The 26576-nt window shown below is 38.5% G+C and overlaps 1 protein-coding gene across 3 annotated transcripts; it reads left to right on the forward strand.

Moving 5' to 3' along the window:
* Positions 1-1039: 1039 nt before the first annotated feature.
* On the forward strand, positions 1040-25279 carry pacsin2 (protein kinase C and casein kinase substrate in neurons 2). 3 transcript variants are annotated; one of them, XM_085437470.1, is made up of 11 exons: positions 1040-1201; positions 13549-13640; positions 13907-14063; positions 14336-14571; positions 16392-16547; positions 16704-16879; positions 16985-17105; positions 18748-18878; positions 21681-21812; positions 22906-23087; positions 23552-25279. In XM_085437470.1, the coding sequence occupies exons 2-11, from the start codon at positions 13584-13586 to the stop codon at positions 23662-23664; spliced, it is 1461 nt and encodes a 486-aa protein (XP_085293596.1). In that variant the 5' UTR covers positions 1040-1201; positions 13549-13583; the 3' UTR covers positions 23665-25279. The 3 variants fall into 3 exon arrangements, with proteins under 3 accessions (XP_085293596.1, XP_085293598.1, XP_085293597.1); XM_085437471.1 differs by lacking the exon at positions 1040-1201 and adding an exon at positions 9890-9976; XM_085437472.1 differs by lacking the exon at positions 21681-21812.
* The last annotated feature ends 1297 nt before the right edge of the window (positions 25280-26576 follow it).

Consider the following 26576-nt stretch of genomic DNA (forward strand, 5'->3'; position numbering starts at 1 on the left):
GTCAGAATGCGCGTCTCGCTCGTTTGCATAAGAAAATCTATCTTGACTAGTCCAGCATCGGAAGTCATGTGATTTCAAAATAAAGTGTGTGACACCGAGAATATCGAGAAACAAATGCACCACTTAGGTTGCCTAAACAGAATTCATCTCTGCTAAACATTTTTTTCCAGATTAGTTTCTTCAGATTACAAGTGCAATATTATAATGAGGCCACAAGTAATTTTTTTCTGGTTTAAAATAAGCCTTTGAGGGTTGACTCGCCCTATTGGTCCACATACAGTTAAGGCCAAGTGTCTTTTCTTTTTTTTCTTTTTGCCATTTCATTAATTAAAATGTATTTTAAACCTGTATAAAAATATTTTTGGAGTGAATCATTTAAAAAATATATACATAAATGAAAAATCCTCCATATACATATATGAGGGAAAGAGAGAGAGAGAGAGAGAGAGAGAGAGAGAGAGAGAGAGAGAGAAACATAGAATACATTACCACCATGACCATGATTTACTTGCAGTGTTTCTCTTTAATCTGAAGACATACTTTATATGAAGATTTTGGAAGTGGCTGATCATTGGAACTGTGGCTGGATGACAGTCTCTTGTATAATTTTATGTAAATACCATGATAGTGTGCTGTTTAAATCTAATATTTATTATTATTTATTTGTATTGTTGTGGTGTGTTTTATGGTATAGCACCTTTGTTTTGAATATGCTATAACCATAAAATTTGTTTACATACTTATTTTATTTGCCAAAAAAAAACGTGTTTTTGTTAAAAGTTGCAAACATATGAGCACAAATATTTTCAAGCGAAAGCTGTAAATTCAAACATTATTTATGGAAAACAAAAAAAGGACTTTTTTGTTATGCATTTCATTATTTAATTGTTTTAAAGATCTCACATGAGCTGTTTGCTCAATAAAGTGTGTAATTTAATTCAAGCAGTCTCCTTCAGCTCTATGATCTCTGTGAAACTCTGCTTGGCGTTATATATACGTCATCGCCTGTCCTCGCAGTCTTATTGTGAAAATCTTGACCGGATGTGCAGGGTCGTCTGCTTATAACTGACACGGCTATTTCAGTCAGTTGATCCATGGTGCCGCTGCTGAGCAGAAAAACGGCGAAAAGATTTGTAAATTGGTACCACTGGGACCAGTAACGCTTCATTAGATCATAAATCCTCAATAGGACCAGTTTAAGGTAAGTTTACATAGATACTTTTATGTTGTGCTCTATTACTAACTTACGTTTACTAACTGAAGGGGCTGTGGCTTATTCGCTAATGTTGGAGCTAACTGAGGGCTAACTTTATTAATTCGCACTTGAAGGAAGTTGGCTTTACAAACACGAGAACCGGTATTTAGTCGTGGGAAAGGTCAGATAATGGTAGCGCTAAAGTGGTTTCAGGTGTGTCATGGACTGTAAAAGTGAAGTTGAACTAGTTCACCACTGACTATTATCACGGTTGCAGTAACTTGGATATTCCGGGGACCTGTAGTAAGACTTAAGCCAGCACAGTTAAGTGGTAATGTACTAAATGTCACCGTGATTTATGTGGGATTTGATGTTATTGTTATAAAGCAGAGTCGGTCAGCTGCTTTAAGCTGTTTCACCTCAACTGTTCTCACGTTTTTGTAATGCGAGTTTGGAGCTGAAGTGGTAAAGGGCGGGGCAGGTTTCGCAAGTAAAGATAACCTCCTAGCTTGCACGCTGTGCTCGCAGCATTACATAATTTTAACATTTTCCGTGGAAACTAATAGATTGGTATGTTTGTCTGAGCTCTGACACATGCCCTCTTGATCTGCTCTGCTCAGTTTGCTGCAGTGTCATCTGGCTGCCAAGTTCTGCCCTCCTCAACTCCTGTGCTGCACATATCCCGACAGTCTGTGTCTATATTGCTCAGAGCTTTGGGGACTGACTATAACAAAACACCTAATGGTCATGACATTAACCATGAATGAGTGGAAGTTATCAGTCATCATGTAGCAGGAGAATTTAGAGATGGATACTAAGGCGGAGATTTGAGGTCCTTGTGTTTTGTATGTGTAGTTTTGTTGTCAGGGTAAAGCAGTAGTGAAAATGCACCTGGTTCCTTTTTTTATGGGGGGGGGGAAGACATCCAAAATGATTGGACCTTCACATAACCAAGCTAAACTTAGAATGGGTGTTCCAATTCAGGCTGAGGACACTTCACTGCATTTTGAGGTACTGTTGTTGGTGTATTCCCACGAAGAAGTTAAATGACTATGGGCCTGCAACACTTGATGAGACTATCTTTACTAGAACTAGAATAAATAAATAATATGCTACTGAGTTCATCTCATAACCAAACTCCCCCGTGTTTTCACAGTCTCTTACTCTTGTGCTCCTCGACATCATGATGGGTGTTTTGTGCAGCTGTTTTTCCTCTAAATAAGAAGTTTTGGTGGCCACCAAATATATTTGGGCTTTCCAGGGTTGGTTAAAGAAAAGTAACTTTATTTTTTCTCTAAGTAGCATTTGCATTTACTTGGGCATAAAATCTGTGCCCAAGAGGACTTTTACATTGGTGTTTTTTGACTGAAGGCTTTCTTTTGGTCCTCTTGACTCAAGCAGTGAATGTAAATATTGTGTTCGTAACTGGTAGATAATTGAGTTTTAAATTGAATTAATTGCCCAGACCTAATTCAGTTCAACATAATCCTTATTTATTTTAGATTAGGACTTCTTATTACAGTTTAAAAAAAAAGAGTTCTTTCTGTCTCCCTTTATACCAGCCTTCTTCTCTTTAGCTTCCCCTTGGAAACAGAAGATTTGGGGCTTCTATGAACACCTGGATGGTGCCTGAAATTACCGTATTAGTGCTATCCACTCTCTGACGTGATGTATAGGAAGAAGCAGGAAAAACAACCCACTGCATGAGCATTTGCCATTATAACAGTTAGGGGTGTGCGATATGACCAAAATCTCATATCCCGATATAAGAATTCTATCGTCCCGATAACGATATAAATCACAAAAATGTAACACTTTCTGTAAATTCTGTGAATCTCGGGCAGCTCGACTTATGGAAGTGTTTCCAGCTGCGCGTCATGTAGCTGGAATCAAGTGTTTTAACAGATGCATGAAATTATAAATTTTTAGACATAAGTTGTAACAGCTGCCGTTTTTGTTTGTTTTTGTTTTTTTGTTTTTTGTGAGTATTTATTACACAGCGTGCTGCGGGGAAAAGCCTCTAAGGTTTGAGTCTAAGGTTTTGTTTTTTTTGTTTTGTTTTTTGTTTTACTTCTCATCCGTAAATAATCTGCTCTTTCACGTGATTCAGTTTATTTTGAAAAGTCTCAACAGGATCTTGAGCTTTATTGTGAAAGGTTTATGTGGAACATAAACAAGCGGACACGTGATGGTGTTACCTTCGTTGTTGCTAACCACAACGCATAAAAACAGATGCTTGTCCATCCATAGTGTGGTTATATAAAATATAAGAGAAAGAGAGAAGTTTAAGAAATTAATATAGCCACTAGAATGACCATCAAAACGATGAGAAAATATTGCCATAAACAGTTTATTTTCCGACACCACGAAACAAACGTAAAATGAAATGATAGCTGTTTTTATATTGTCATCCGATATATATTGTTATATCAACAACACTAATAACAGTATGTAAAGTACAAAAAATAAGTATTGCTTCTTTTATGCCAATCCACTTATAAACAAAAATAAGGATAAGAAATTGATTTGTAACAGTTGGTAGATTACTTGTTTGCGGTTCTTTGCTGTAGGGCTGCCACGATTAGTCGACTAGTCACCATTACGTCAACTATCAAAATCGTAGACGACTGATTTAATAGTCGACGCGTCATTTGAAGCTTTGTAAGATCACAAAAGACGCAGGAATAAGTAGTAGGATTTAAGAGTGTAATAACGGACTGAAACAGAAGATGGCAGCACTGCATATACAAGGATGCCAGCTGCCGTTAAACCCCGAAGAAGAAGAAGAAGCGGTGTACCAGAATTCATAGCGCAGCCCAGCTCAGTTTCCAACAATGGCGGCAGCTAGTTAGTTTTAATATTACTCTTATTATTCTTTCTGGGTCACAAAATAAACGTTTAACGTATATTTAGGCGAGAATGTAACTGTGTAAACCTCAAATATCTGCTCAGTTTACCAAGACACCACATTTTCAAAAGCGCTCCGACGTTTTCTGAGACGTCTGTTACCCACTAGCTCGATAGCTAGCCGGGGGCAAGGCTCACTAGAGCCCGTGAGAACACCGGACTCCCGGCAAATCGTTTTCAAACCCACTGCCGTCTGTCGCTACTCAGGTTAAACATATGTTATTGTTTGGCTTTTTTTAGTATTTTATTTGTTCCTGAGTAAATCGGTTTGGCTGAGAAATCAAGTTATAGTTTTTACACAGCTGAATAAATGTCAAGCAGAAAACTGATTATCAAAAGTGTGAGATGCTGGAGAATATACTCCGGTGTCCCGTTATATTTTAGATAGCATGGAGTTTATTAAACTTCACCGAAACAATCTGTAAATTTCATTAAAATTTATTAAACTATAATCTTGTCTTTATTTTTAGTTGGCACATACCTTACGCACTTAAAGCTGTAAGCTAATGATAGTTCTATAAGGGCAGATGAATGCTTGTGCAGTAAGCTGTACGTTTTACGTCCAATGGATGCATGATCTGATTAGTCGACTAATTGCAAAAATAATCGGTGACTAGTCGACTATCAAAATAATTGTTTGTGGCAGCCCTACTTTGCTGAAGACTTTGCATACTGCTCATAATGCAAGACTGGGGCTTCCACAGGAAAACATGCCTGGTGGTGATGTAACAATCTCCTCTTTCCCTTTCATGTAATACTGGATTTCCCTCCATTATGTTTCTCTCCATGCTGCTGGCATACAGAGTGGAAAGTGCCTGAAATTGTGGAACAAATGCCATTGTTTATCCTTGTCCACTGAGCAACAGGGGGACTGATCAGTGATGTCGAGGCTACAGTTAACTGGGTGTTGACGGACCAGCGGTTTCATTGTGTAGAGATCTGAGGCTTCTTAACTATAGTTAAGTTCTACCAGTGATGTCTGTAAGGGCCACAGATGCTGTTCTGGAAAGGCATATTCCTTTAAGAGCAGCTGTTGAGCTCATGTGAGGAAAGGAGGGCAGAGTTGACTGAGAGTGATAGATATTAAAGGTCATGGCCTGTGATTTTATTTATTTTTATTTTTTGGTGGATACTACTACTACTCCTGAGTGCACAAGTTTTTTTTTTTTTGTTTGTTTGTTTTTCCCTCCTTCTTTAGCACAGTTGGTATTAAACAATGCCCTGCAGTGAAAGTGCAATATTGAAGGGATAGATCAGCTCAGCTGCACTCTCCACCACAGAGATTGCAGCTGCTTTGTACTACAATAAAGTAAAATGGAAACATGCAAAACCAAAAAAAAAATCACCCTTGCTCTGGTAAGTAACTTCCATGTGATTAGCTTTCAGCACATATTTCATTTTTTGCATTGTTTTGTGTATGTCATGTATGAAAATGGTTGAAGTTGCTCAAACATTTAGTCTACCCTCCACATAAAAAAGTATCATAGCTTCACAACTAATCAATTTCCTGGTTCTTTTACCTCTTATGGTTTGCAGTAAGGCTGCCACAAACGATTATTTTGATAGTCGACTAGTCACCGATTATTTTTTGCGACTAGTCGACTAATAAGATCATGCATCCATTGGACGTAAAACATACAGCTTATTGCACCAGCATGCGTCTGGATTTGTATAACTACCATTAGCTTACAGCTTGAAGTGTTTAAGGTATGTGCAAACTAAAAATAAAGACAAGATGATAGTTTATTAAACTTTTAATAAAATTTGCAGATTGTCTCAGTGGAGTTTAATAAACTCAGCCGTCTGCTCCTTGCTATCTAAAATATAACAGGACACTGGAGTAAATTCTCGACCATCTCACAGTTCCGTTTAATCAGTTTTCTGTTTGACGTTTATTCAGCTGTGGGAAAACTATAACTTTAATCTCAGCAAGACCGATTTACTCAGATAACTTAAAACTGTTATTGTTTGGCTTTTTTTTTTAGCGTTTTATTTGTTCCTAAGTCACTGATATATCATGTTTAACCTGAGTAGCGAAAGTCCGCGGGGGGTTTGAAAACGATTTGCCGAGAGTCCGGCGTTCTCGCTGGCTCGAGTGACCACTTAAACCCCCCAGCTAGCTAGCCAGCTGGTGGGTAAGAGATGTCTCCGAAAACGTCAGAGCACTTTTGCAAATATGTGATGTCTTGATAAACCGATCAGATATTTGCACAGCTACATTCTCGCCTGAAAATATCTTAAAAGTTTATTTTGTGACCCAGAAAAAGTAATATTAGAACTAAGTAGCTGCCGCCATTGTTGGAAACTGGAATTGGCTGGGCCGCGCTATGATTCCTGGGATGGGTTGGGGGTTGAGCTACGCTGAGGAAATGAAGAACGCAGTTGGAGGCGTCTTCGAATTTGGGAAGCCTTCGTCACGCTGCTGTAACGTAATCGGCCTCCAAAGGATGCGGCCTGAATTTGGACACAGCTACGAAAACTGAGTTGCTTCTTCTACTTCAGGGTTTAATGGCAGCTGGCATCCTTGTACATGCAATGCTGCCATCTTCTGTTTCAGTCCGTTATTACACTCTTAAATCCTACTAACTCGTGCGTCTTTTAGGATCTTACAAGGCTTTAAACGACGCACCGACTATTACATTTGTTGTCGACAATTTTGATAGTCAACGTAACCGTGATTAGTCGACTAATCGTGGCAGCCCAGTTTGCAGGCAGTTAAATATCTATCAATCCTGGAGTCATTAGTGGCCCATTCAAAAATTCTTGCAAATCTTATCTGAGGAAAAAATATAGCAAATGTGGATGTGCCTTTTCATTTCATTTTATAAGTTGTGGGTTCTTGCTTATACTGGCAGATATCCAGACTAACATGTATTTGTCAGGCACCAAAAACTGACACAGAAGTCATCAGCATACCTCCAATTACTGAATGCATTTAGATGGAGGCAGAATGAGATTATGTCACATGAATGGAGCAATATCTGTGTTTCACTATTAAATGTTTTACTGAAAATGGCCATCGTATCACAAATCCTCATCAAACCACTTGCTTTGTATCATCTGGTGTTCTGATTATGTTTCTCAACCACTGATATAAAGACTGCTTTAGGCATGTGTGCGCCTGTCGGCTGTATATATGTGCTCATTTCTGTGGTGCGTACGTCCTGTTGTTTCCTGCTTTTCTGCTTCATTCATTACTATCTGTGACAGTCTGCAGGGCACTCTGAGGAACATAAACATGCAATGAGAAGTCTGTCTATTGATAGCTTATGGAAAGGAATATGCCCTTGGTAAAGGGTGTGTTTTGCTTAGCAGTCTTTCCCACCATTTGCAGAAGTCACTGGGAGCTCGTGTCTTTTTACAGACGTGACTCAGGCTTTCTCACTTCTTGCCAGCATACTACAGTAAGTGTTCATGTGCTTTTAATAAAATGGTCATCTTTTGCCATTCATCAGCACTGGTCGATGTCCTGTTTTTGAGGGAATGCACAGCATTTATCAGTTATCCCTGTGTCCTACATAATGACAAAATGTCACATTTTGACATTATGTTATGCCCAATGCGGAGAAATTATAAATCAGCACAGCTGGAAACTAATGAGATTATCATGGAAAGCCCCATGAAGGAAAGCAAATCCATCTATAATAAAGACTAAAAATGTTGAACACAGTAATAGACGAGTCTTTTTTTTTTTTTTTTTTTTTTTCTTCCTCTTCTTCTTCCTCCTCCTAATAATTATACATATATGCCTAAAGATATGTGGTAGTCTGTGAATACATCCTTGAACCTTTACAACCTTAGAACTGTTACAACAGCAGCTAAAATAACAGTAAACTGTTTTAGAAGTTAATGTCATTCATATAAGAGTATTGAACAGACTTGAGCTCGCTTTATACTACTCATATCTATTTAAAACAATATGATTTTAAGGAAGATGATTTTATTATTATTATTTTCAATAACATCATATGCTCAACCTGTCCTGTTTTACTGTTTGTTTCAACACTTAAGCAGAGGTAAACTATACCTCATCAGGTCGTGCTCACCCTATTCGGAGTCTGCTTTTTAAACCATTCACAAAAGAAACCACTAATACTACTTTCCAAACAGACAGCCTGACAAGTGTATTACAAAGCAAGATTAATGGGTTAGCGAGTTATGTCAAGTCTTTCAGTGTAATGAAGGTGGTTCTGTTTTAACCTGGGAAGAGCGCCATAGCAACCTATGCTGACCACATAACCTTTTCCAGTGTAAAGTCTGCTGTAATTTCCACTTTATCTGACTCAGACTTCAGTAACATTCAGCTTATTATAGAATTATGATTATTAATATAAGATCTCCAGCCTGCAAAACTGTAGCACCAAAGGAATCTGTTGTAAAGTTATCATAGTGCAAACTGTGCATCACATTGGCCTGGTTTTTCTTGCATACAGAACTATTGGTACCAAACCCTCCCAATGCATCCTCAAGCAAGGTTTTGGTCTTTCCTGAAAGCAAAATTAAATCAATAGGATTATATTTTCATTATGATGGGACTTGCTTTACTCAAGCATAAAATAAATTTTCTTTAACAAATAGCCCAAAAAAGACAATGCATAGATTTCAATTAAAGTTAAAGACTTATTGCCCTAGTTATCTACTTGTGTACATAAACACGCACCAGAGAGTTCTTTGAACCTGGAAAAACGATGCTGGAATTTTTATTTTTTTATTTATTTTTTTTCTCCATTCAAAGATTCTTGATTTTATGCAGCATCTTCTGTGTTGGTATATTTGCCCCTTTCTTTGGAAGTATGCAGTATCGTTCAGTGTAGAACTTGAGTCTTTGATGTGGCAAAAAAGGGAAATGATGTGTCAAACTCACCCTTTCATGTGGGCACTTGGAGAGCCAGGGTTGGCAAAGAAAGTTGATAACCGCTATCAAGATACTGTTATCTGTTTGGGGTTTTGTCAGTCCAGCTAACTCGAAGAAAGCCTGGCTGTGTTGAACTCAATTCGTAGAACAGCTCTTTGGTGTGTTTTTTGCAAAATGGGTTCGAGTAGTGACAGTGTGGGAATTTACTTAACATGCCATGGCTCAGTCAGGCACTGAGGAATGTATTTGTTCACTTCTATCTTAAGGCTATTGTCAGCAATTAAATTCCACTGTGGTTAGTACATACACTTATCAGACTTCAGTGATTATGCAATTTCTAAGCCTGTAATCTAAGGCAGTCTATAGTCTTGATTAAATCATACATTTAGAAAGACACTTGTCATTTTTATTCAATTCAAATTTAAACGATAAACACTCTCGACTTTAGTTTCCGCATATTTAAGTGTTGTTGTTTTTTTGCTTGGGCATAGCAGCATAGTGTTGAAATTTCCAGCGTTCTCCTACAGTGACAGACTGAGTGGACTTCAGACCCCAGCTTAGTCAACACCATTGTTTACAGTTCTGGCTCAAGCTGTGTTCAATTGTTTAGCACAGTCCACACAATGTCCTTCAGAGCCAAGGGTGTGCAGAGGTTTTCCTATATAGGAATTCAGTCTTTGTGGCGATTTAAGTTTCTTTTAAGTGTGTAACAGATTGTCCTATTCATCCTTGTTTATTTTGAATGTAGCTACTAGAACAATCACCTGCTCAAACTAGGGCTGCTCAATTAATCGAATTTTAATCACGATTACATCTGGGCTTTCAACGATCATTAAAAATGACTGAGCCGATTATTAGCCCCTCCCTCATGCTTTACTCTCGCGCTGCTCCATGTGGCAAATCAAGCGCACTGCTCTGCATTTCGAACACGCGTCACAACAAGAGGACCCGAGGGAAGCTCGGAAAGCTAAGCAGAAGTTATTTGGAGAGGAGTGGACTGCCGTTGGTTGAAAAGAGAGGTAAAAAAAAAAAACTTAAGTGGTGTGGAAACATTATGGCTTCGCGGAGTCAGACGTGGATCAAGTAGACACAGTGTGTAAACTTTGCTATGGTGTCGTAGCTGCACCACAGAGCAACACTGCAAAGTTCACATTTTTCATTTATTTCTTATATTGCAAACATTTGCACTGTTATCAGTATTTGCACACTATTTTATATTATTTTTTTAAAGTCATTATTCAATACATTGTTATTGTTAAACCTTTAAAGCCGGTCAGAGCAGCATGCTCGTTTTGTGTAACTATTTTTAAATCCCTGTAGAACCTGAACGCTAAGCTAGCACAATAAATTTTTTTCCATATGAAACCAGAGGAGTTGTACGTACTTCTTATGCCATCAGCTTGTCCTCGGTCACGGTTTCCTTCCACATATAGCTTTGCAAAAATTGCATAAAAAGAGCTTGCAGGAACAAAAACATAATATTCCAGAAACACGCTTTGCCGATCCGATCATGAACTTCCCACATTGAACAAGACGTCAACGCGAACTATCGCAAGTGACGTCGTTTTTGCGGAAAATGTAGTTTTTTACTTGTAGGCCTTAGAACTCGAATTGCACTGCTGGAAATAGTTTATTTTGATGCACATGCACATTCTTTGCAAATTTGCATCATAGGATTGTTTTTTTTTGTTTTTCCTGCAGTATATAAAAATTGCTGTATCTCCAAAAATAAAACTATGAAGACACTCAAAATAAATTTCCTGTTGTTGTTGTAAACTATTTTTTGCAACTTTTTGTATTTAAAGTTTTGAGGGATAAACCTCTTAAATTTCTCCAAGTAGAAATATATGTAAAAACGATTTTCAATTTTTTTGTAGTTTATTGCACTTTTTTGCAATTAATGTAGTTACTATGGACTTAATGCATACACATTTTTAAAATATGGGCTATAACAGTTGTATTGATGTATAGCAACTTGAAATGCTCCCACAAATGGCACTACAGCATGTAAAAAAAATAATATAAGCTCTGGCGGACGAAATAAATATCGTCAAATAATCGTGATCTCAATTTCAGTGAAAATAATCGTGATTATCATTTTTGCCATAATCGAGCAGCCCTAGCTCAAACATATTTGTATCCTGAGAATATAAGTATGTAGTTTAAACTGAGTTTTCATATCCCCAAGCACATGAACACATCTCAAAATGTTGATGTTTATGTATCTTGTAAAGGCAAAGTCATATTCTCAGTTTCATCCCCTCCCATGAGTAGCAAAACAGAAATGTGTATGTGTATTACTACGGTTGTTATTGGTTTACTCATATTAGGTCATTATGTTATTAGAGGTTTCTGTTGAATTTTCTTGCTGGTTTCAAATATCCTTGCCCCTTGACATCACCTTTGTTTTTGTTTGGGCGGTTTTTTTTGTTTTTTTTTTTTCTCTTCCTGTCACCCACACAAGTAGCTTGTGTTGTGTAGTCCACTGTTTGAAACGGCTGGTAGGAGGGATAGGACAACAGGATTGCACATGCCCTTTAATTCTTGGAAATTGGCTCTAATTAATTTTGTTATGAAGAGGTATCTGTTTGAAGTTTAATGATCACATGCTCATTTACACTCTTCTGGCTTGTCTCTTTTGAGATTTTGATCATCTATACCTCTTACATGATTTCTTATGAAGGATGGTCTACAAAGAAAATTGTGAATTTTGCACTATACGGTCACGTCTAATCAGTCAAGTCTGTTATGTTAGAGCTCAAGGTTAGTTCCCCTTCTCCACCCATCATTGGTTCAAAAGTGTATGATGACTGAACAGGGTGTGTGGTGTTTGTTAACTTAAAAGGGACCCATTTTGCTCATTTTTGACTCAGTATTGTTGTTTTCTCTGATTCTCTATATAGTGTGTAGCTTACATGCACAAATAATGAAATTGAAATGGTGCTCTTATTTAGAGAAGTAACCCGTTTAACAACAATAAACTGAGTCAGGAATGGTGTTATAACTGGACTAACTTTTTGATGCAGACAAAATGCTCCACAACTACAGCTTATTAAAGCTGTCATTTATGAGAAAATTAAAGTTCACCCCTTCTTTTTTTTTTTTTCTTAAAAAGAAAAAATGTATAGAAATGGTGGCACACCATCTGTTGTTGCATAGTTTCTTCTGAGTGTGTGTATTGGCTGTTAGACCGACATAACTTCACAGTTTAAGAGAAAATTGTTCATTTGCCTCCCTGGCCTGTGGACACCACAATACTACCCTCTGTCCAAGTCCTGCCCTGGAGGCCATGGGCCACTGACCATTGATGAACAGACCCACAGAGCAGTGGGCCTCATCTTCTCACTGTCTCGCACAGCTGAAAGGGGCCCAGTGTGTTCATACTTGGCACTAACTTGAATCTTGTGTGATCCAGTCGGAAGTGGACAGCTCTCAATTGGGGGTGAGAATTGTTAGATTTATAAGTTGATTTTTATTTTTTTTTTATTTATTTATTTTTTTTAAAGTAAAAGTGACTACTGGAGGAGTTTTACAAGACTTTGATAAAACTGCTAAACTCACTGTGGGTGTGAATGCATCTAAAAGTGTGTAGTTTTGTTTTTTAAGTTACAGATCTTAAAAAAAATAGAGGTAGAACATGAACGCTTTAATTTGCTATGTTTTTATTGAAGCCACATTTGACTTTACTACCTCAGCATCTGAGCATTATTAAAAACTTCAAATTACTTCTGCTCTAAGTGTAGCTGAGCACAGAATTTGCTGGGTGAAAGTTCAAATACACTTTGAAGTGCCCATTTGAGAAACATTTGCATCCTGTTGATACTTGCAAACTGTCAGCTGACATCGGTTAGATTCAACTCTGATCTGAAAATGTATATGAGATACTAGAATGAAAAGGGCCTCCAAGTTGATGAGGATGAGAGGAAGGAGAGGAGTGGGAAATTTAGCAGAGAGGAGTGAAGGGAAGAATAAACTGCCTGTTTTTTGAGGCTTTTGAGTTTGAAATGCTGGATGCGAGGACTCAAGGAGTAACAGAGCAAAGACTGTCGTACTAGTCTGGAGGAAACGGAAGCTGCCCGCTGTGCGCCTCTTGATGGTTTCTTTTTCTGCGATAATAGAGACTCAGTGTTCTGTGAGTAGCCGCTGTGGTTTCAACTTGTCATATGTGCTGGTGGGGGCGTGGGGGACCCACCTGCTGGCCAAGATTATCGAACCAGATCACACACTCTGCATTTGTCTGAACTGCTCTTCTGAACCTTTTATCTTTCACATCTTATCTGCGTCTGAACACAGCTGTAGTCTCTGTGGAATTTTGTGACAGAACAGTGATGTTGACTAAATGCTGTTTTCTTGGTGGTTTTGTAATGCATGGAGGGAAGACAAATTTGAGTGTTTAAAATGTTTCCCTTCCTCCTTTTGGTTTATGAACATCAGCTTGTCTCCCCCCCACACATTTGTGAAACAGAAAGTTACTGTAATAACATGTGAACTAGACTGATTGTAAAAAGCCTTGGACCTTTTTAAATGGAGTGTGGTTTGTGCTCATAACATGGATATTCTGACTTTTAATTTTTGCATGTGTTTTCTCTAGGACCCACACACTAAGTGTAGCTTTGGGCAGCAGCCATGTCAGGCACCTATGATGACTCCATGATTGATGTCTCCAGTGACAGCTTCTGGGAGGTGAGATGCATTAAATCTTTCCTCTGTTCTACAGTTTGTAACTTGGTTATTTACACTTTTTTTTTTTTTTTTTTTTTTTTTTAAATGGCTCAACTCAAGCAAACGATTGAGGATCAATTATAATATAATTATGCTCTAAATCATTCTTGGGAGGGGTGTAACTGCTCTCCAAAAGAAAGCCCTTTAATAGAAAACAAGCACTGTAGTTTGTGTGGGTTTTTTCTTTCTTTCTGTATATCCATCAAGTTTTATTTTCTGGTTTGCAGGTTGGAAACTACAAGCGCACCGTGAAACGGATAGACGATGGTAGTCGGCTCTGCACAGATCTCATGAACTGCATTCATGAGCGGGCGCGTATTGAAAAGGCCTACGCACAGCAGCTCACAGAATGGGGGAAGCGCTGGCGGCAACTTGTAGAGAAAGGTAAGATTAAATTGTACATAGTTAATTTTTTTTTTATATACATAAAGATTTTGCTTTGTCTTAAGTAAATTGAGTGTAGTTTATACTGTGCCGGTTCGGTTGCCTAAAGGCTCTTTGGGTGAAAAACCTACAATAAATTATAATTATTGTAGCATCTTAATCTTTCTAATATATTTATCACCCAGAACAATGTGCTGATTCATCATCAACAATGGGAAATTTGAGCTCAAGTTGAATCGAAGCGTGAATTTTCTCAATAACTCTGCCGTCAGGACCTCAATATGGCACGCTGGAGCGAGCGTGGGCTGCTCTGTGTACTGAGGCAGAGAAGGTGAGCGAGCTTCACATGGAGGTGAAAGCAGCATTGATGGGAGAAGACTATGAGAAGCTGAAGAACTGGCAGAGAGAGTCCTTCCACAAACAGATGATCGGTGGCTTCAAAGAGACTAAAGAGACTGAAGATGGCTTCCGCAAGGCTCAAAAACCCTGGGCCAAGAAACTCAAAGAGGTGTGAATTTCAAACTTCTCATGAGCTCAGGACATTTGATGTGAGTTAGGAAAAATGTAGTTTAGCTTTAATAAATCATGAGCAGCGTCAGCTTTACTCTAGAACTAAACATTTAGGTAAGGCTTCACATTTGAGGATTGCAAATCAAAATTGGGCTTTACAAATTTTAGTCTGGCACAAACATCACTTTGTTCTCATTTTAAATTTCATCCTCTGGTTGTATGGTCTGTAGCCTGAAAAGACAGGCTAACAAGCTACCAAACAAGGAATGTCACAAAAAGGAAATTTTAAGGGTGACTATCTCAAGAGGTGGAAGTACTTAATTACTCAATTTTAAAAACTGCTATATTTATCACAAGATGATCTCAGCAGTCAGAGAACGTCATTTCTCTTGTGAAGTTCATTTTTAACTTTTTGGTTTTTATATGCAACCATGGTTGCATGTCAGATGACCAAAAACAGGGTGTTAACACACCTTTGTTGCTGAGGAAGGACAGTCTTTCTTATGACTCATATGGCATTCAGCGGTATCCCTCTGGTAGTTTATTCAATTGTGCCTCTTTGAAGTTGGATAGGGCAGAGTAAAATTTCTCAACTTAAAGTGATGGCTATTATTTTGCTCATTTTCACTTTAATTTGTTAATGTCATTCACCTTCTATGGTCTGTGGGTCAAAAATGAAATGCACTCGGTGGATTTTGTTGTCTTAAAATTCAGTTGATAAAATCGAGCGAGTCCTTTTGTCTGTTTCAGGACTTTGGCTGCACAATTCTGATACAGTTAGCACATGTTGATAAACTGTTTGGTGCTTAGCAAGCTTTCCAGTTTTGCCATCTTATCTAAAGCAAGGAAGTCATTTATCATCTTGCTGATCACAGCTATAAATTTTACCCCTCAGTTCTCATGAATGCATTTTACTGACTCAGTGGTAGTCATGGAAAGAAGAGCAAACAATGTCTTAAACAACACCAGAGCACAAGCACAGTTGTATCTGGTTAGTGTTGATTTTGAAGGTTACTGCCAGGCATAGGAAAGGAAATGGTGAGGGCACAGAGGGAGACTCCTTTGGTTGAAAATGAGGTCTATGTATTTCCTACTGCTACTTTTATTTTAGCCTGTTTACTTGTTGGAACCTTACCCCCCCTTCTTCCTGGGCATATTTATGACCGGGCATGTTGCAACCTTCAGGCTCCCACTACTTCCTGTGAGTATGATGTCACAGGGGATGGTGACATCCTGGCCTGTCATTGAGCAAAACTGTTTTGTGATGGAGATTTATTGATTGACCAGATGGGCAAGGACAAGCGATGAATGGCAGAGAGAAAATGGGGGTAATTAACTGGCTAGCTGACATGGGGGAAGTGGGTATTGTGTCAGTATCGGACCTGCCTTCTAAACTGACTATGAAGTATTTTATTCATAGGCCCGAGCCTTCTTGTTTTGTTTTTGTGGACATTAAATATTTTTTTTTCTATTCAGAAAAGGGAAAACACACAAATGTCTGTTATAACTTAAAAATTAGGGCTGGCTCTTGTTGTTTTGAGCCATCTAGCGTAATGATTACAAATGACATTAAAAAGTTCAGCTTTTTCGGTGAACAAGTGCGGTCATCAGTTTCACATAAATGTGAAGGCAGCCACTTGAACATTTTGGAAAGCATAACAAATGTTGTTTGCTTACATACTTCACTGAAAGTTTTCACACAAATTAAGGCTGGGTAAAGAGGTGGTTATATCTTCAGATACCAGTGTTAACAATTCTTTCCACACTTCCTCACACTGTGTCATTTCCTTAATTTTACTTTAACCATCAAACCTGCAGGTAGAGACTTTGAAGAAGGCCTACCACACTGCTTGTAAAGAAGAGAAGCTTGCAGCCAGCAGGGAGACTAACAGCAAACTCGAGAGCAACAATAACCCTGAAGCCCAAAAGAAACTCCAGGAAAAGGTGGAAAAGTGTCAGCAAGAGGTCCAGAAGGTACAGTTTCCTGTGGCAAGAGACTAAGAGGGAGGCTTGTAACTGGGAAGACATTTTGTTTTGTCGCCCCCCCCCCCCCTTAGCTGAATGTGGGAATCTGCGTGAGTTTTTGTTTGTTAAATGTGATTTATCATTTCTTCCCTTCTTACCTTTCAGACTAAAGAACGTTATGAGAAATCCATCGAGGAGCTGAACAAATTGACCCCTCAGTACATGGAAAACATGGAGCAAGTGTTCGAGCAGTGCCAGCAGTTTGAAGACAAGCGCATTCAATTTTTCAAAGAGGTGCTGCTGGAGGTTAAGCAGCACCTGGACCTCTCAACCAATCACAGGTCAGAAATGACATAACATCCCTTTCAGAAAGACACAGATGTGGGAGAAGTTGGAGCTTTGAATAGTTGCACTTTAAGTGTATCCCTTGCCCTTTGTCATTGTAGATATCAGGGAGTTTACCACACACTGGACGACACAATCTCTGGCACCGATCCTGAAGAGGACCTAAAATGGTTCCGGTCCAATCATGGTCCTGGAATGCCAATGAACTGGCCCCAGTTTGAGGTAATGTACTAAAGACCACACTTATTTAATGCATGAGTGTAAATCGGCTAGGGGAAGGGTTGAGCTCTGAGAGCAATTGCTAGAGGTTTCCAAATAGTTTTTACATCTGAACCGGATGCTCTGTTTGACTCGTGTCACTCTGAAGAGTGGGTTGTTGTTCCAGACTTGATGAGATGATGATATACACTAATAGCTGTTATATATATATTATTCAGTAGGGTAATTTAAGAATGAATTAAAGTACTTTAGGAAGCGTATCTTAAGAGCTGCGGGTACTCTTGAGGTGCAGCTGTAAGCACCACAGGTCAGAAATGGGGAAAACATCTGAATGAAAAAGTTTCAAGGGAAGTAAAGCATTTGGCCCAAGCAGGAGTTATAGCCTTCTGTCACTCTTGGCATTGAGACACCAGAGGTGGAAGTAGATCTGTCTGCGGGTAAAGCTGCATGCGCTTCCACTGATACAATTTAGTGTTTTTGAATACTCTTGCAGGCATAGTTGTTCCCGTGAGCCAACTTCTTCCACTTTCTGTCTGACTAGTGCTTATTTTTGGAAGTTTAGGTTGTTGGTTTTTGTTTTTTGTCTTTTTTTGGGGGGGGGGGGGGGTTAAAGAGGAATATATCTCCCCTTAGATTAAATTCTACACAACTGAGAACTGCTATCCATGGCACATTTAAGTAAACTGAATAAAACATCACTGTCTTCATTTCCCTGCAAGATGGAGATTTTTTTTTTTTTTTTTGTTTATGCAACTGTTTCAGCAACATGGTTTAGGATTACATAGTGTTATCTGCATTAAACCTGTTGTACCCCTGCTTTCCTTTCCGCATATTTGACAGAATTTGGAATGGTCTCGTCATCGTCCCTCTAAGAGATGGTCCACTGTAGTGAGTTCTGCATGAGGGCTATTCTCTCACAGCAGCCACAGGGAGACTATTTATTCCCACTAACCCTCTCTCATTCTGTGTGTGCCTTTGACTCAAGTTGCCTTAGTGAAACTTAACTGAGACAAAACTTCATGTGGTATATGCAGACAATATATGAATACTATCAGTGCCAGTCAAAGGTTCAAGCTTCCTGACATTTACTTTTCCTCGATATCAGAATTGCTGTAATTTATCTTTCGTCTTTCTAACTTTTGGACTCTGACCCGTCATTTCAGCCTCTGAGGCATTCCTGCAGTTCATGTGAACTCTGCAGTGTCACATGATACTGTGTCATGGAAGACTTTGGTTTTAAGTTATAAATCAGAGGGGTTAGAGAAACAATTGGAGCTCTGAGGTTATGCTTGCATCCATTTTAAGGAAGAATAAAATTATGTAATAACCTTCCTCTTTGGTTGAGGGGGAAAATTTGTTGGTGATGTTTCTTTCAATGGGCTATGGATGCTGCATATGTCTGTATATCCTTGACACACTCAAATATAAACAGACATGTATGCACAGTTTTAAAATTGAGAATTAGTGGATCAGCTTGAGAAACGCTGAACTGATCAGGGACTCTGGGGCTGTGTGTTTAAGATGCTGTGCTTAAGTTCTCCCTGTACTAGCTGATGGGCTTGTTGATTCACGCTTTTCACTTGGCTAAGTTTGGCACAGTTGTACGGTTAATTTTTAATACGTAATTTTTTTAAATGTGTAACAGGAATGGTCCATAGACCTCAACCGAACCTTGAGCAGACGAGAAAAGAAGAAGCCATCAGAGGGCATCACATTGACGGGCATTAGTCCAGCTGGGTCAGACCAGCCTGTTCAGCCTGCCAAAACCAGCAACAGGTAGATGTCTGATAACTCATTGGTTCACTGTCTTTGTCAAACATGCAGAGAATAGAACATCTGATTTAATACACACATCTATCCAAACTCACCACATCAAAGATGCTGCTGCACCCTGTGCATGGCATCCTACTCTTAAGGAATGGCTGTAAACTTTGCATGAGGGAAGCTCCAGGAATGATGTTCAGTTGTGCAGCCGTCCCCATGGCAACAGTAAACATTTTGATACAGATTGTTGGGATAAAGTTATCGTCAAGAGACTAAGTCTGCTGGTGCATACCTGAAAGCATGCCAAAAGTACTGTGAAAATACAACCCACGCACATGCTTTATAGGCATTCATATTGGTAGTGACAAGTTGAAAAAAGGGTCGATTAATCGGACATCTGTACTTAAAGCAAGTGGGCTAAGATGTTATGTCAACTAATACTGTAATTAACAGACTCATTTTAAGATTTAAGCAAAATATCGACACAAACCCTCTTTCAGTTTATAGTAAGTGAGTTAATCCTCCATTGATCTAATAAAATACATAAGGGATTTAAGGCTTCTATCAAAGTTAAATGGCTGGCGGTTTTTAATAACATGAAGGAGTCTTTCTAAAGCGATAAGATGGGAATGTAGTTGTCCCCAGACATCTGTTAACTGTGTCGTGGCAACAGTACTGTGGACTTGACAAGTCATGGAAATGATGACAAAAGACTAATTTAGATACGCTCTATAAAAACTTGGTTAAAGTGTGTGTGTGTGTGTGTTTGGTTTTTATGGGCCTGTGTGTTTTGGGAGGCCTCAACTCTTCACATTCCTTTGTAGCTTTGTAATCTCTCAATTTAATGTGCAAACACCTGCTGTCTGCTCTTAACAAGCAGGAAGATGTGTGCATTTAAAACTTGTGGAGGAGTGTGTAGAGGAGCCGATTGAGGGAATGCCAAGCATGGAAAGTATTTGGCCTCTGACCACTACCATTGCACTTGCTGCCACTCCCCCGTATATGCTGCTTATTGTTGGTTCTTTTTGAACATCAGTGAGTATGGGTACTTGTTTCAAGTCTGATCCCTATCTGTAGTCACAACTTGGATAATGGTGAAACTTGTTTTTGAGTCGGTGTCAGATTTGTCTTTTCTTTCCCTTTGTTGTTGGGTTTTTTGTTTTTTTTGTTTTTTTTTTTTTTCCTCTTTGTCCTTGATTTGAAGTGTCAGACATGAATCAAACCGATTTTAAAACTCTTAGAGCTTGCTTAGAGCAATGTCAAGTCTTTTAATTCATGATTATGAGGTCAACTTTGGATGGTTTCAGTCAGCTAAGTTACACTGTACCAGACTCCCACTGCAGAAGTGTTTGCTGTAATAATGCCACAGGCTTAACTCGGAGAGCATAGCATGACTATGCAAACAAAGGCGTTCACATTTCTGTACTTGGGGCCAACTGATAACTGCTTCTGTAAATGTTTCTATAAACAGGGAGTAGGAGTCTTGTTTCCTCTGATACAGGCCTTCTTCTGGTTTTTTGCTCCTTGAAACACAATCACAATAATAGGAAGTAAACAACCCTCATGTGACTTCTTCACAGGGTTTTTACACCTAAACAACCCACAGCTGGCAATTAAGGGCTCAGGGAGGGGCTCACTGATGTTTTTGATAGCTTTGTGATAATTATGACATGCAGCACTTATTAGTGAAAAACAAGTCTCACTAGAATGCTCTTTCTGTCTGTTTAGTTTCATGCTTTGTTGATGTCACTCTTTCATATAAATATGAAAATTACTGGGTCTTCCAGCTGTCCTTAAACCTACAGTTATAGCCCCACCTCTCTTGCTGTTGCTAAATGTGCAACAGAGGCAGAAATCTCTAACCTTCAGCTGACTAATTCTATGACCTGATTAAATTCTAAAATAACCTTTTGAGCTTGCCTGTGTTTCATCTAGACTCATACACTCTATTATCAGGCTTTAGAAAATGTAGCCCATGACGGGAAAACCGTCAGACGGCCCTGCTGAAAAAGCAGGTGCACAAGCGTATCATTTTTTTTTTTTTTTTTTTTTTTTTTAAGATGGTGGAAAACATGATTCAGTGATGGGAAGTCTTACAGAAAAAGTTGCTTCTTGAGTGCTGTCAGTATTTTCCCATCTTTTTAAAAATAGAGTAAAGCCCACATTGTTGGAGGGACTTTGCACAGTCTTCTGTACAACTCTTTGCTCAATGACTTTTGTCTAACTCAGTTTTGAATATTTACTTCATTAGACGGTCTTTGACTATGCCTGGCCTTGTTTGGGGTTGGATACTTAAACTGATGTCTAAACTCATTTCAATCCAGAGAATGGCGTAAAAGATTCGAGTCTGACTGTAAGAGCTCATTATAGTTACATGCACACTACTGGAACCTGCTGGGAAATCCATGATGTTGTGCAAGACCAGCTTTGTTTTGTTTGGATTCTCACTGTTGGGTTGAGGGGTTTAGTGAAAGGCTGATAGGACAACTTTAACTTGTGTGATGTGCTGATGAACTTCAAGTTGTTACCTCACTGGACACATGTTCATTTGCCCAACCATTTTCTTACATGCTTATGAACTTAAATCCCATCCCAGCTGTCGCTGAGCGAGAAGCTCGGTACACCATGGATAGGCTGTCAGTCCATCAGAGCAATAGCCCTTTAGTTTCCTTTTGGACTAAAATATCGAATGGGTCAATGATCCAATCTTCTTCTGCTTCCTGTTATGCATAACTTGGGTTTTTTTTTTAAATCCCAGGTGTGACTCTGTATGCATGCTTGTCAACAATCTCTCACTGTGTCCCATGTTGTCAGCCTGACTGTACCAAAAGCTGCACCTGCGGGCACGAACCCGTTTGACGAAGATGACGATGAAGTGGGGGAGACTGCCGTGGAGCAGGAGATCACAGTCAACAACACCGTTGTGAATAAAGAGGAAATAAAAACGTTGGTGAACCGGAAACGCTCACCTGCAGCATTTTCTGTTTCTACCTTTGCTATGTGGAGCGTCGTTGGTGTCGCGTCTCGTGCATTTTCCTTTTCTTGGTTTCTTCCCACTACTTTTTATTCTCTCCTTCCTCAGGTGTCATGTTGTGGCTCTGCATGGTCATTGAATGGCATTGCACACAAAGCCTGTGTCTTTTCTTCATCCCTAACAGTTTCATGTCTTGCAGAACGTTAAGTGTATGCGCATGGAGGCGCATGCTTCTGCTGTGGAAATGCATTGTTTCTCCCTTACAGTCAGATCTGGATATTTGAAATTGGTCTTTGTTTCCTTTTTTTTTTTTTTTTTTTTTTTTTTGTGCCAGCTGATAATTTAAAGGCTCTTTAAAACAAAATGAGTAAGTTTTGTGTATCAACTTTTATTCATTTGAATAACAGTTGTACCTAATGGGTGGAGGGATCCAAAAATAGCCTTGAAACCATAAACTGGTCTGACTGTAAATTATTCTTGTTGGTTTTGTTTTTTTTCAGCTTTGCCTGCCAAGTTCCTTCTGATGTTTAGGTGGCTCCCTCTCCTGGTCAGAGTTAAACTCCAATCATGCGTTGACAATTGTGATTTGTCTTGCTTCATCTTGTTGTGCTTCGGTTTTTGTTTTTCTTACATGTCGCGTTGATGGGGTTTTTTTTTTTTTTTTTTTTTTTTTTTTTTTTTTTTTTTTTTTGCTTTGCCCCCTATTATTTCTCTCTCGTCTCCATAGACTTCAAGTTCTTGTTGTCAGTGGCATATAAGCAATTTTGAAATCATTTATCCTGCGTCAACCAAATGCTTGCTTTTTAGTCTTGCAGTTGTTTAGACTGGCCCAAAAGGAGTTTTTTTGTTTTTTGTTTTTCCCTGCATTTGGAGATGCCTATTTTATGCTTTTGGGTTTCCACTGTACTGTATTTGTTTTATGCCCCCCCCCCCCCCCTTTTTTTTTTTTTTTCTTTTTTTCTTTTTTTGCCCTAACCAAACTCTTTCCACCTGCCTTGACGGTTTTTCTTTGACTTGTGAGGCAAAATACCAGGGTTTTACTATGTGGTTGGTCTGTCTGTCCAGTGCAAGCAGTACGGAGAAGACTCCAGACTGGTCGGATGAGGACACAGGTGGTAACCCTTTCTCCACCAATGGTGAGGGTAATCCATTCGAGGAAGAGCCGGCCTCTCCTGTTGTATCTGTGCCTGTCAAAGCTCTCTACGACTATGAGGGACAGGAGCAGGATGAGCTGAGCTTCAAAGCAGGTACATGACTAAAAGGGGTCAGTTTGGCCTCAAGCAATCATTTGTGAAGGAGATCATGATTTCAGTAATGTACACCTATGACCTTAGGGTACATCTTAGAGTTGAACCTCCCTTTGTCTTCAGGGCTGCCTTAATTCTTCATGGCATTGATTCAACAAGGTGCTAGAAAGGGCCCTAAAAGATTTGAGTCCATATTGATATAGTTGCTGGAGATGCATACTTCCATGATGCAACTCTGTTTAACCACATCCTAAAGTTGCATCCCCATTATTAGATTGCGTTCTGGTGACCTTGGTTCTGCTCAAAAAAATTTAGCTGCATATTTGACGCTGATGCTGTAAACTGACTTGATTCTTTTTTTCTTTTCTTTTTTTCCCCCCTTTTTTTAACCTTTAAAATTAAAATGACTTCTGTATATGTACGTAGATTAAGATTGATTAAGATTTCTCTCTCCCCATTTCCAGGTGATGAATTTACCAAAATAGGTGAAGAAGATGATCAGGGCTGGTGCAAAGGCAGGCTCAAGGATGGACAAACGGGCCTCTATCCTGCTAACTATGTGGAAGACATCCAGTAATGAATCGCCACAGATAGAAACAAATGTGAAGAATGTGTTTTATGAAACTTGACAGGCTCTTATTTTCAGCCCTCTTTTCCTTGTTTGTGATGACTGGATTGGAGTTGGTGGAAGACAGAAGAGAAGGGTTTGTAGAGCTTAGGAGGACCACTTTAGTCATTTCTTACCCGTGGACACTGTTGGAAACTAACTGCAAGTTTCCAGAAGATTTCAGGAAGATCCAAGAAGACTTGCTGTTGGTGTAAGATGTTACTTAGAATCCCATTTATGCTGTTACAGAAATAGCTATTCAAGTACATATTGGATAAGACTGAATGAAATGTGTGAATTTGGATCATTTAAAAAAAAAAAAAAAAAAAAAAAAAAATCACTGAGATTACGATCTTACAAATAGTCTTGCATGCGAAACACAGCCTTGATATGCAAGCCCGTTTTTAATTCACCAAGGGAATTGAACCTTTTTTATAACCAGTACTTGCATTTCTCCTGAAAGAATCCAGTCCATAGATGTTTGTTATTATTTGGCCTGAATTGTGAGATTCATGAACTTCATTTTAAATTAGTGTTTATATTCTCTCATTTCTTTCAGGGTTTTGATTTTTTTCCCCATTCAGTTTGTAACCATTGTGGTTGTTGTTAGTTTTTCAAAGGAATGGTAAAGGTCCTCAGTTACCTTTATTCATGGGTAGATTTCCTTTAGTGACTGCAGCTGAATGTATTTGTTTTTACTCATGGATTGTTCACTTTTACTGCGTCCACTGACCCCACTCCCTTTCTCACATACCTTTCTGATGATTGTAGATATTTTTCATGCAACACTGAAAGTTTCTCACTTGAATCTTCTAAGTTCAGTTCTCGATTCTTGTCACATGCCAGGTTATGGGAGAATATTTTGTTTGATTTAGATTTCATGTTCTAGCAATAAAAACACAATTGAATATTGTATTGCATATACATTAATATTAGAACAAATCAAACATTCTGATTGGATGATGTGCAGGAAATTCTTAATTTATGATGCCACAAGTGCTTCTGTTGTTCTGATGCTGAAATGTTGTGATGGAGAATCAGTTTGTACATTAACTGAATGTTTATGGCAAACGTTCATCGACCGTTACTGCTATATCTGTAAATATGATTTATATTTTCCCTTCAGAGGGCCATATGAGTTGCTTTGATCACAAAATGCTTTGTGAAAAATTAATTTTCTTTGGGACCTATGCCATTGCTATCACAGCCTTAATGCACAGTTTGCAAATATGAACTGCACATCGTTCACAAAGAGCATTCATTAAATAACTATTACTTTTGATGCCTTCAGGCTACAGCAGAGGAGGAAAAAGTTTTGTTTTGTACATCAGTGAGGAAAGATGTTTGAGTGTTGCTAGCAAAATGCAGTGACAGTTATACTTGCACAGAAAGGTTTGTAATTGTTGTCCCACATCACAATAAATGAATTTACTGGGAAAATATACAGATTTTCTTCTTATATTTTCACTGAATAACTTCAATGAATTGAAAGACACTCAGAACTGAGTCTGTTTCAATAGGTAACACAAACCGTTACAGATTTGATCACTATTGTACTTTATTTATTAAAAGAAGTTTGACTGCATCTAACTTTTTTTCTGTTGCTGTAATTTTTCTTTTAATATATAGTTTTTTGCTTTGAGGGGGTATATCCTTACAAGGCACCATATGACTGTAAAATAAGTTTTATGTTGTAGCCTTATGCTATTCTGCAAGACGAGGATTTAAACGATACAACAGAAAGTTGAACAAATGTCAACAAACTGGAATATGCAGTTGGATACTGTGATAAATCTGACTGTTTTGTTTTTAAGGTTTGGCATCAAATCCATCCAAGACAAACTAGACTGGATGCAGTTTTCCCACACACTGCAGGTTTCTATTTATAGTAAAGTTATTTTTTTCTCTCTCTCTCTCCATTAAATAGTCTTGACACTGGTGTATTCCCTTGTGTTTCAGCTGGTATGATAATCATTTAGGCTTCCAATAAACATGCATCTACAAATCGCATCTCTTTTCAGAGACACATTTCATATGACACACATGTTGATATGTTATAAACTTAGAAAGTATTGGACATTGTTTTAATGGGAACTGGGTGTGTGTTTGTTTTTAAAAAGCCGTATAGCCCCGAGTCACTGCATTGCTTTGTTTGGTTTTAAAGAAAACTTAATGTGTGTACAATATATTAGATATAAAGTGAAAGGTAACTTGAGCTGCTCCCTTATTTCCCAAGTTGTCACCACAGCAGATAGATCTGCATATTTCATTTGGCACAGGATTTAGCTGGCTACCCTCCCATTTTTCTATACACTAGCTTGGGACCCCCTGGGTCTGGGTGTCTCTTCTCACACTCGGGGAAACTCAAGTAATCCGAGTTACATGTGACCTTTCACATATAACCTTTTAAGCAATACACCACAGAGCAACTCGATAACAGTTTAAAAAAAGTGTTATTGTATTCCCTCATAAGAATCAATATAAAACATCTAACACACATATATACACACATACCTTGACGTTCCCTGTAGGGGATGCCACAGCTGATAATCTGCCTCCATTTCACCTTACTCCTAGAATTCTCTCCTTATCATTAGTAATAATGATCATATTAATAATAAAAAGGTGCCACAAAAGACGGGAAATGACCTACCACATTCCAAAATAACAATAACTAGATTAGATTTGATTTGAGCTTTATTTCTTTTTCGGTTCAAATGATCCATTTTTCATGCATTTTTTTTTTTATCTTATTGAACTATTTTATCATATTTTAGTATTTTTTATTTAGTGTTATTGTATCTTATTTCAAGACACGTTATTAAAGTTATATTGTTCAGCGTTGTGTTTAATGTTTTGGCTGCGGTCACACAGAAATGCAT

This window comes from Copadichromis virginalis, linkage group LG17 (assembly GCF_057382275.1).
Source record: "Copadichromis virginalis isolate Kocher_CV1m ecotype Utaka linkage group LG17, C_Virginalis_male_GT1.1, whole genome shotgun sequence".
Taxonomy (NCBI): Eukaryota; Metazoa; Chordata; class Actinopteri; order Cichliformes; family Cichlidae; genus Copadichromis; species Copadichromis virginalis.